Source organism: Onychostruthus taczanowskii, unplaced genomic scaffold (genome assembly GCF_017590055.1).
Source record: "Onychostruthus taczanowskii isolate IOZ18803 unplaced genomic scaffold, ASM1759005v1 scaffold2, whole genome shotgun sequence".
Taxonomy (NCBI): Eukaryota; Metazoa; Chordata; class Aves; order Passeriformes; family Passeridae; genus Onychostruthus; species Onychostruthus taczanowskii.
The window spans coordinates 15,554,606-15,566,371 of NW_024499239.1; the positions used below are offsets into that span (position 1 = coordinate 15,554,606).

Here is an 11,766-nt window from a genome sequence, read left to right on the forward strand (position 1 = left end):
TCAAGTCTGCCCATTAGATCTCTCTGTGAGCAGACACACTTCTCAGGTGAATTTCATTCATTCAACATGGAACAATTCCCTAAAAATGAGCATTGGATCATGTTGTTTCCTGTTTGATGACATATAGCAATGGTGATCACATTATGTGACATTTTCTGCACAGGATGGCCAAAGACTCATGAAAAGAAGGTCAGATCCTCTTACTACTCACATCTTCTTTAAAATCAGTGAAAGCTTCATGCTACAGGGCACCACAGCTCTCAAAGAGAAAAATTAACTGATTAACCTCTCAAGTTGAAGAGCACATAGTATTAATGATCTAGCAGAAACAGGTGGACTTAGCCTCGTTAGACACACACTGTCCAAGGTTTCTCAGCAATGAAAAGTATCCCATGCTTTCCTGAATCCCATAACATTCAAATCCTGTTACGCTTTGCAGATAGCCCAGGAAAACCACTTTGATCACCAAGCACTGCACACAAATGAGACTCCTACAGACTTTCCGTCCACCCAAAAAATCTGGGCGGCTCAGAGTATGCCTTGAAGTCATTAAGGTTCTGAAGAGTGCCCCATATGGCCAGAGAATAGTAAATGAATGTGTCATTAGGAATGCAACTGATGTCTGTTTCTCGCTTCATGAAGATTCTGACTTTTGTGATCAGATGATTTGATCTACAGGAAAAAGCAACTGCCATGTAGAAGTACGCATTACAGCTGTATTACAATATGATAGGACTATCAATGGAAATAAGTAATTTCCTTAAACTAAGTCCAGAATGAGTGGTTGGACAAAAAAATATTTCCTCTGAAGAAGAGCATATTTTACTACTACTCCCATGACTAACTGTGACTATTTCTTGAAGAAAGTTTCTCTTGAAAAGTTCTAGAATTGGAAGAAAGAAGGGATTGGGAGAGGCAAAGATCAAAATCTTGTGATTCGTGGAAAGGGTGAAAAAAAGTTCAAATTTCCTCATCTAGGAAATTATCTAGGCAAATATCTAGGTGATTCTATTCCTAGTTCATCCATCTAGGCTGTGCAATACCAGAGCCCTCAAAAGCCACTGAGAAAACCACCCAAAAAAATCTGTGTATAACCTTGCTACTGAAGGAAGTCAGGCTGCATTGCCACTGTTGAGTATATTTTATCTCTTCTCCCTTCTAAACCTTGAACTTACTGGGAAATACTCACTAAATCTGTCAAAAAAATCCCAGTGGTTTCAAAGGCATCTTCAAACAATCCCATAAAAATAAACTAATAATTGCAAAGAATATAATTAAATCTGACATTCCATTTCCAGCCCTTTTCCATTCTCAGTTCTGTATTTTACTTCAAATAAAATCACTTACCCTTGCTTGAAAATATATGGTAGTAAATGGAATCTTAACACATCCCAGCCAGTGCCTCTCAATACGAGTGTGGATTCCACTTCCTCTTTCACGATCATCCTATTAAAAAGTTGCCCAATATAACACTTTGTAAGACAGCTTCATTTCCTTTCATTCAATCAACAATTGAATCAAGGCATGAATAAAAAATTCTGTATTCATTTTCTGTAAGTATCAGCTCCATTACTTGTGCAGCAGTAATTATTCTGCACAACTTTCAAGCACACCAGATGCTGAAAATATACAATATTACAGTCCATGATACAATGTGCTTGCACTCTAGGGTTTAAGTCCTGTATAACATAAGATGGAGAACTTAAAACTCTGATAAGGAGTCCACAACACTCTTCTCGACAAAGTAAATGAAGCTGTGGTCCTGTAATGAAATATTCTATTAGTATTTAGAAGAGCTTTTTGAAGTTCAAATGGTATGAAAATCTAAGGAAACCCTGTGAAATGGGAAAAAACTCTTTTCATGTGTGCTGCCTATCAGATTTCCAAATCTTTTATGATCAGCCTAGAATTATTTTTAAAAAAACCTCTGGCATGACATCCAAGTTTCAAGTGTGTAGCTTTCTTCCTTCTGCTTCATCAAGTATCATTTCAGTTTTGAGGACAGAATTCTGTTCCCAGTGAAGTGTGTGCATTATTTATTTCTGGGCTATGTTTTCAAGAATGTTGAGTGCTGCTATTTTTGTGTCTGCTGAACTGACTAGGAAAGCTTTCACTGGATTCAACAGGGGAAGAAGTTATGCCAAAACTGAGAGCTTACAAAAATTTCTTGCTACTAGTACTTGTAATTCTTGTCTCATTCAAAATAATTACTACAAACAACCAAAGATGGTTTGGGCTTTTTTTTTTTTTTTTTTATTTCACCAAAAAGCTTGTAAAACAGGATGAGATAAAGCATAACAATAGTTAGCAAAAAATACAAGAACTTGGATCACTCATCTGGAATGAAGTAAAAAGCTCTGATTCAGGTTAAGAACAGAATTCAGATTACAATTCATGATGCCTCTCAATTTTAGGATCTTCAACTTCATTAAGTATCAGTAAAGTATATTACACACATGTGATGTGTTCAACTCTAGCAGCATTTTATGTGGCACAAGCTGAATTTTTATAAAGGTTAACACTGTAAAGATTGCTCCCTCTGACAACCTTGCAGTGTTGACCAGATATAAAATCATAAGGAATGACAAAATAGAGAAAAGAGAGGCACAGGATGGGAGAAGTCATTACTTGGAAAATCTTGTTCTGACAACTTCAAAAAGCTCACAATGCTCTCTAGTGTACAATGTCCTTCAGTTATGAACTCACCTCTACAGCATCATGAAGTACTTCATCAAAAACATTAATGAAGACTTCATCTTTTACTGACTGCAAACTGTGGGTGCTGTAGTCACCATTAGGAGCTCTGAAGAGGTTAAATAAATCAAAAAAAGTGATTTGAACAATACAGGAAAATGAGGATAAATTTGCATGCTCAAATTAAACTATTATTATGCAGAAATAATTTGGTTTCATTTTGCCATACCTAAATGGAAGCTCAAGTTCCTCATTCCAGCAGGGGCTTGGACCTTCTGCTGTTGTTGTCCGGCAGACTGCTCGCTGAAAAGAAACTTCTACAAAAGGACGGACCAAAACCTAGAAATAGGTATCAAAACAAAGGAAACACACCTCTGTGGAAATTCATCAGAGCACATTAAATTACACATTTCATGCATTTAGAAAAACATACATTGTGGCAATCAGGCTGGTTCAGCCCAGATATAACTTTAATACACCTTAAATATTGCACTTCATGGGTTTCTAAGCATTTATGAAGCTTTTAAAAATATTTCATACACTAGCATTTCCAAAAATTTATGTGTACTCAAAATACTTGATGTATTTATATACACTGGCAAAACCATATTTTCTCCTGAGAGTTGAAAAGTTACAGGCTATCTAATCAAGGAAAGTAACTGAAAGAGAACATGTGATCCAGTCACCAGTGGAAAAAAGTGCACTTGTATCCTCTTATCTGTAATCCAAGAAGCCTCCAGCTACAATCCCAGTTGTCCCTGAAACTGGCTCCTATGACAGATAAGCAACTTCATCTAGACAAAACAAACCCCTAATGTGATTAAAAATGCCTTATTCAAATGCATGTGGCAGAAGCTTTTCTACATTTCAAAAAGCTGTAATTTTGAAGGAAAATCACAAGGAAACCAGTAAAAACCCTGAAGGTCTTTCATCTTCATTCAGAAGGATGCTGAATTTAGTTTTAAATAGCAAAAAATTGTAATTTCAGTGTCAGCCATAAGAATGCTGTGCTGGTTTAAACTAGGAGTGTACTGGACCCAAAGTGCAGCCTATGAAAACAGCCAGCAGCCAACACACACAGAAAAACTTCAAACATTTTCAGATGAAAGACTTTCCTAAGTCTGTAATGATTTTTCTATTAAGTAACTCCCAATGGATCACTCTTCACATACTTGCCCAATACCCACTTCAGCACAAACCAACCTCTTTCATCCACAATACATGCAAGCAACTTCTCTGGGCACTGACCAGCTGTTGAATGAAGAATCACAACTTTCTTTGAAGGTTTGTTTTGAACCTAACTCCTACCAGCCTCATTTGCCCATCACTCACATTTGTACGTACAGTGCCAGGAAACAGTCAATCCTTATCCAGTGTCTATGACTTCTTATTTGGTGCTTTTCTACCATATTTCTCCTCCTCTACTCGCAGTTATGGGTGTTCTGGCTCAAAGTCCCATCATTTTTCACTGGGTAGGAGCCATTCTGTATATTCTTCTCTGAACCTTTTGCAGCTTTACTCTCCTTCTGGAGACAAAGGAGTGGGCAAGGAAACCTTGCCAATAAGGTGTCTTTCTGAGGGTGAATGTGGAAAATGCTCACAGCTTCACAGAAGATGTCAGGTTTGTAACATACCTGGTTGAATGCCCAATCTGGGCTGTTAGGTGGGCTCTGAGCTGATGGAGAGGCTGCAAACATCTCGTTAAAGGACCTTGAAGACTTTGATGGCTGTTGAAGTTTGCTACAAGAGGAAACAGACAACAACAATCAGGGAAGACAGAGAATTCATTACTAAATATTAATCCCTCACATTGTCTATTAGCCATACCGATACTGGAAATACTCCTGATGGTTTTTGTTACAATTTTAACCTTGGGAAGATATTTATTAGATCACATAAAATGCCAGAAAGGGGTATTGAGTGTATACTTCTTACAAGCCTCATTGCAAAAGAGTACTTTGTGCCTGGAGGCTCTCTTTTCTGAAGAGTTTATTAACTGCAGAGTTTGGTTTTTTTTGCCTACCCCACACAATCTCTTTCACTACAAGTTTTTAAGTTCAAGTAGTTGAATCCCTGCAGAATTCATGAACCGTGTATATCTCATGGTATTCAGGCAAGGCCTCTATGGCAAAAAGAATTCATATGAATATTACAGATTTGTCAACCCATGAGTGAAGTAGAAGAAAATATATGTTAAACCATTTATTTTCAGAGTACTTCCACATAACATTTTGTGGTAAGGCCACATTATAGACCATAAAAAATACCTATTAACGTATAAAGCAGCTCAAAATAAAATATCATATAATGCAAAAAGACTAGATGAGGTTTTAATTATTGTTGTAATTCTGGTAATGAATTGAATTTTTCATCTTCTTTTTCCTGTCAATGATTTGCTTTTCTCAGTATCAATTTATTTACAGAGTGCAGCAGAACCTCTAATAGTGTAAGAGAAAGAACAGCCGACAATGCTAAATTCTGCAACTGGCCAGCTTGGAAATAAAGTTAAATGCAAGGTGTATTAATTTTGGGGGGAGGAGGGGAGAGAGAGAGTGAACACTGCATTAATACATTGCTTCTGGAGCTGAAGCAGACTGTTCAGTGTCCCTACATGACACACCATCATGCAGTGCAGGCATTGTCTTAATGTGCCTGAGTGTAAAGGTCACCTTTAAAATTAGAGCCACATTAGGCTCAATCTATTAACTTAAACGGTTCATCCTGGAGAAGATCAACATGCTGCACTCACGAGACAAATACAGTATCCCTCAGTGAAGAACTGTATTTTTTAATATTTGTTTTTAGTATTTAATTAAGATATTATGAATTAAAATTTCCCTGAGTATTATCAAGAGGCTTCCTTAAGGGATAATTCATCTGGTATTACCAGAGTTATAATGCTGTCAAAGCTGTAACTGATCTTTCTGACACTTACTGGTAAAACACATCTTGAATTTCACAGCTACTGAAAAATTATTATATTAATCTACAAACTTACAAAGTATCAGTCCTTTATCATCTTTGTGAAAAGATAAATGTATATATGTATGTTTTTATCCTGAGAATCAACACACATGGCTGAATTGTAACATCTGTTGCTTCATCTGCCCTCAAAACAGAAGCCAGAAAACGAATCTGTACTGGAAACAAGCTTTTAAACATACCTCATCACTGGCTTTCTCACTGGAATATCATAGGCTCTGATGATGTTCACTAACAGTTTTATGTCTCCATCTGATAAATTCTGTGCTGTGACCTTCTTCCTTTCTTTTCTTCTTGGCCTTAATGGTCGTTTTGGCTCTGCCAGTTTAAAGAGGCCAAGTCCCAAAATGCTAATAATCATAAACCAGGTATTTAGTCAGTTTTGCATAGAATCCAGCATTCCAGTGTTATCATGACCCACATGAAAATTATGCACTAACACGAAAAGGAAATATTTGCTCCAAACAAAACTCCCTGAAATGTCAAAATGCTGCAGTTGTTTAGTACTGCACTAATCCAATTCTGTCTTATATTTCAGGAATTATAACTTCAATGTGCAAAAAAGTTTGGTTGTTTGTGGGTTTTTTTTCCCCAAAACTATGTAAGGTGCAAAAAAGACAATTACTTCAAGACAGATCTAAACTACAGTGCTATAAACAAGGGATCTAGCAGATGATGATAACCACTGTATATAAGAGGCAAAGCATCTATCTACATAGCTATGTACACTGAATAACAGGCTACAGAGAGGAAGCAGAATCAATATACCACAACATACCCTGGACCCTCAGAACTTATAACCCAAGGCAAAGCAGAGTCAAAGGAAAAAAGAAAAACAGGAAAACAATAAAATGAAGATGTGTGTTTCATTTCTGCAGATATATGCAATGTTTGCATCATTGATATCAACTGCAGACATTCAAAAAACACATTTAAAAACTGATAGCTAATGGCATTTCCTTCTTATATGTAATAAAGCCCCCACAGTAATTACTGTTAAAATAACATAGAATCATGAGTCACTGAAATATCTCACTAAGTAAATATTAAGCAAGCCACGGTGTATTTTAAATTCAGTAACCATAATCTTTGCAAATAGAATACAATATGAATTAGGATTCATGATGAGAAAATATAAATGAAGCATTTGATTCTAAACAAAAAAGCTAATTGTAGTCTTGTTCAGATTTTTCTCTACTGTGACGTGACAACATCAACTAAAACCAAGCATGAAGTCTTTTGTAAAAGAGCAAGTCTCTGTGTCTCCAGCAGATGGGACTGTTTAGATTTATACAGCTGGTTGAAAAACACTTTGATTGTATAAGGGTGTTGTGTTTACAGTGAACAGAAGCAACTTCTACACGAAAGAAAAAAAATAAATTTTCACAACTTGTTTACTTACACAGATTTTAAATGAGCAACACTAAGATCCATCTATGCTGTGATGATTGATACATGTTAAAATTGATAGGTATGGGATTTGAAACAAAAATCCAAAGAAACTACTCAAGTATTAAAAGAAAAAGTTATTTTAGAAGAGAAAAGCAGTAATTTCCAAACTCGGTATATTTTTTGAACATAAGCAGCGTATGAGAACATTCAGCATCAGAAGTATATGGGAAGTAAAAGAAAATTACAGTTAAAAATCTACTGCACATTATTTACAGGGTATAGGCACTGACTGTATGGAGGCATCACCTACAGAACCAGTCAATAATAGTGTTACTAACTCTGATACTTGCCTGAAAATTGGAAATATTCAATCTGGCACCACAAGGACAATGCTCAGCTCATCAGAAATGCATCATATCCTTGTATATCTTATTTACACACTGTCACTTTATTTCTGTCAAAACCAGACTTTTTCTTAAAGAAGTTTTGACTTACATTTTGTAGTGGCACAGCAATTGGAAGTTTATCTATTATACTACACACAAAGCCACATTAGTTAGTCACAGCAACACACTTTGTAAAATAGAAATTTAAAAAGCAGGTGATTTTACATTAATCTTTTTTTATTTGGAACAAATAAAGATAGCTGTCTTACCCCAGGCCTGGAATCTCCTCTTCATTGACAAGGTCAGAGAGAATGAAATGGTGTTTTGCTATGAGGAAACGGTTGATTACTGATTCTCGCACCTGTGAATGGGGAGGGAGAAGAGACAGAAGTGCCTTTCTAATCCAAACCACTGCCAATGTTTGTATTCTGATTGTTAAACACAAAACATCCACATACATACTCTTCATTTTTTCCAAATTTTACAAGGGTCACAGTTGAAAGAAAAATTTCTTTCCATCAGCTACTTCTTTAGAATGTAAGAGCAGCTCATTTTACCAATACAATGCTTCTCTAGAAACATACTGCCTAGATTGATAGAAGAATATATGAAAACATACAATCAAAAGATTATGTCTTTATCTGCTTACAGCTCACCATCAGAAACAATTACAAAAACAAATGACACCAACAGACATAATTTTCCACATCTAAATGAAGTTGCAAAAAAGGCTGTAGAGAAATCTTTATGGTACCAGTTATGTGGGTCAAAAGAAATACTTTGGACTACAGAACTGGTGAAGCCTGTATTAAAAATACTTTGATTTCAAATAAATGTTTAAAATTCTTAGTTCCTTACATATCTTTGCTGATGTCATAGAGTGAAGCACAGAGATACTAACAACTATGTGGAAGCAGACTGAAAGAATATTGCCTTTGTCCTTTCCTCTTAGCACTAATGCTAGCAGTGAGTGGCTTTATACTGTGTGCTAGTACAACATCAGAAGTGATACACATATAAAGATCACTTTTCAGAGTGAACTGAATTTCAGTTTTGATACAAGAAACCTACTTTTCTAGTCCATCTGACAATTTATTGAAGTGTAAAGTATCCAAGTACTGTTTTAAAAAAGGTTACTTGTATTTAATCTACAAAAGAGGCACACAAAGGTATTATAATGTATGCTATTCTGTACTACTCTATTACTATTCAGTGTGCTGCAAAACCCATATGTTCAATGTCATGCAAAACATATGGGGCTGACACAGACATGACAGCTTTGTCAAAAATAATTTTTATACTCATATTGAATCTGGACTTTGGCACTTGCCTGGGAGATTTAAACACTTTTTTTTCTAAGCTTCTTTCATGAAGCATTCTTTCTAACCAATAATTTGTTTTGTCATACTTTAATTAAACCTTATATTTCGTGTTTTGCTGGCAGGCTAGGATTTGATACACTTTTTGATATTTACACAACTGCTAAGAAACTGGTAGCCATGTTTCACACTTGTTTTTTTGTCAGTCTGAAATTGTAAACTTTTCTAGGTTACATGATGAATGTTTTCTTTCTTTTTCCCTAAGGATTAAAGACAATGTCATTTTAATATAATGAAAACTAGAAAAAATAATTAAATCAATATAAGGGGAAGATTACTCTAATACCACAATGAAGGTGAATGACAGAAGATATGTTCTCTGCCTTAAGGTGCAGGACAAGACACTGTGTATTACATTAAATGATTTTTTAGAAGTGATTAGGGCCACTTTCATGGAGATGATTAAGCTCTTAGCATGACAGCTCACAACAAGGAAAACAGGGAGGAAGGAAATCACTAAATTCCTGAGACTCAACAGTACAAATCTCTGGGGCACTGAAGCAAAGAAGAATTTTCAGAACTGACAAATATTCAGAATGGCTTTTAATTTTGTATATTGCATCATCCTCAAAACCATTAAATAACACAGACCTCCATTTGTTCAATTACACCAGTTTCAGGCCTAACTGTAGGCCATTTTTAGAGGTGAATCAGGTTTTAGTATTCAGGGAAATAAAGTCTCCAAGTACTGAAGCAACATACGGCTTACAGGAATATGGTGAAGCACATATTTAGCATCTTACCTTCTGTAGATAGTTGGCAACAACTGCTCTGTGTGCATCTAGGTAATTTTTGCTGTCAATCACATCCCTCTCTTGCACTCTCTTCTCATAGTCCTAAAGATATTTATTACAGTTTGTGCTTCAATATATATTCAGTACTTTATCACATGTAAGAAAAAATGCTAAATATTTCATTAACAATAATGTATGGACCACAGTGAACCACAGCAGATGTGAGAAGTTTGTAAAGCTATTTTTAATGCTAGTGTATACAATATATGCTAAACTTTCATCAATAGAGACAAGAATACCATTCAGTTACAAGATTTATATGGTTTAAATTACAATTAATAACTTGACAATTTCCTTCTCCTTTTTTAAAGCTGAATTTTGACTTGCTGTTATAAACTGAAATTCCACTTGAACTGCAAGTGTCTTCACCTACTGCAGCTTTAACAGTAAGAGTCCTTTACAAGCAGAAATGATGCAGGATTCTTGGAGGATGGTCAGAAATCTGAACTGTGTTTTAATACTAGTAAGAACTTTTCCAAATAATTAGTAATTACTTTTCATAGGTTGTAAAACTCACTTAGTGAGTAGAACTGCACTTGGTTCTTAGGAAGAAGTATGTTGATGGGATATCTCTGAGGGCTGTGAGAGATAGATGGGCGAACAGTGAAAGCTCTACTGAGAGATGCGACTTGTATTCACAAGTATAGGAAAGTGTCTCATAAATTAAGAAAGGCTAGAGCTAACACTCAGCTTTCAAGCAAAAACCAGAGCTTACAAGTCAAGAGGCTCTCCCAGGATCTGAGAATCACACTGGCTTCAGAACCACAGCGAGTTATGTAAAAGTACTTAGTAAAATTAATCCTCATGTCTGAGCTCCAACAGTAAGGAGAAACAGCTCAATATCTAATTAGTGTCCTCTAAAAAGCAAAGGACCTCTGGGATTGATTATATTCAGTTTCTTCAGAAGTGATCTGGATGAGGAAACTCAATGCACTGACAGCAATTTAGCCAAGGATACTTGATTAGGAAGAATGGTTAATATGAGTGACTGAACCATAGTTCAGAGGGCTCTTTATGACTTAAAACTACGGCAACTGAAGCCTCAGTTACAAAAAGGGAAAATTCTGTACTGAGGGTTGAAAAATTTGCACTGGCACAGATTAGAAATCAAACAGAAGAATAACAGCCATATTGAAATAAGTCTGGGTTTAATGACAACCAGTGACATGTTCTTGGCCAAAGGCAAACCACAGGATACATAAGGATCAGCATGTCCTACAGACAAAGGGAAACTACCAGCCTCTCCAGCCTAACACTTCAGGGGATACACCTGAAATACTGCAGCCAATTTGCAGCTGCCAATTCAAGAGGCATGTAGAGACACTGGATGGGATCCACTGAAGGGCTACTAAGACAGCAAGAGACCTAGAGGACATGACTACAAGAAGAGGTCAGAATCTTAGAATAATATAAATTTGAAGAGACTTCTGGTGGTCATCTGATCTGAGCTCTGAGTTGGAACAACACCAATCAGAATGCTCAGGGCCCTGGACAGTTGAATTTTCAGTATCTCCAGAGATGGCAATTTTACAAACTTGATGGACAATGTGTTCAATAACTTAAACATCTTCTTAGTGAAAAATGTTTTCATTATATTTAACTGCAATGTCACTGGGAGTAACTTGTGTCTATCATCATCTCACCTCTAAGATGAGTCTCTCTCTTGTTTTCTCTGCACCACTAGGTACCTGAAGGATGCAGTAAGAAACCCTCTCAAGCCTTGCCTGCTTAGGCACAAACAACCTTAGTCCTTTCTGCCTCTCCTCGTTGCTCATGTGCTTCAGCATTGCACATGTTCTGACAGCTCTGTACTGGACTTACTCCAGTGTTTCAGAGTTGTTCTTGCACTGGGCAAGGTGTTCAGATTCATCAGTCTGGTGAGGAAGAGATTAATGAGCAATGCAGTATCTGCCCACAACTCTTTGAGGGGCAGTTACAAAGGACAGGGTGCCAAAATCATCTCTCTAGTTCCAGACAATACAACAAGGGAAAGCAGCCATTAAACACAACCTCGAAAGCTCAGGTTAGACATGACTTCTTTTTCTTTTTTTTTTTTTTTTTGAACAATCTCTAGAAGGATAGCAAAGCACTGGAACAGGTTGTTCAAAAAGTCAGTGGTGTCTCTCATTTAGAGGTTTT

General features: G+C 36.3%; 1 protein-coding gene across 2 annotated transcripts in view; it reads right to left on the minus strand.

Moving 5' to 3' along the window:
• Nucleotides 1-11,766, minus strand: part of CC2D2A (coiled-coil and C2 domain containing 2A) — a 52,939-nt gene that overhangs the window by 11,323 nt on the left and 29,850 nt on the right. For both annotated transcript variants that reach the window (XM_041403056.1, XM_041403057.1), the window contains 7 exons: nt 9,577-9,669; nt 7,724-7,815; nt 5,859-6,026; nt 4,329-4,434; nt 2,924-3,033; nt 2,707-2,803; nt 1,348-1,446 (listed from right to left, as the gene is read on the minus strand). In XM_041403056.1, the coding sequence (XP_041258990.1) occupies nt 1,348-1,446; nt 2,707-2,803; nt 2,924-3,033; nt 4,329-4,434; nt 5,859-6,026; nt 7,724-7,815; nt 9,577-9,669 (765 nt within the window). The remainder of the gene's footprint in view (nt 1-1,347; nt 1,447-2,706; nt 2,804-2,923; nt 3,034-4,328; nt 4,435-5,858; nt 6,027-7,723; nt 7,816-9,576; nt 9,670-11,766) is intronic.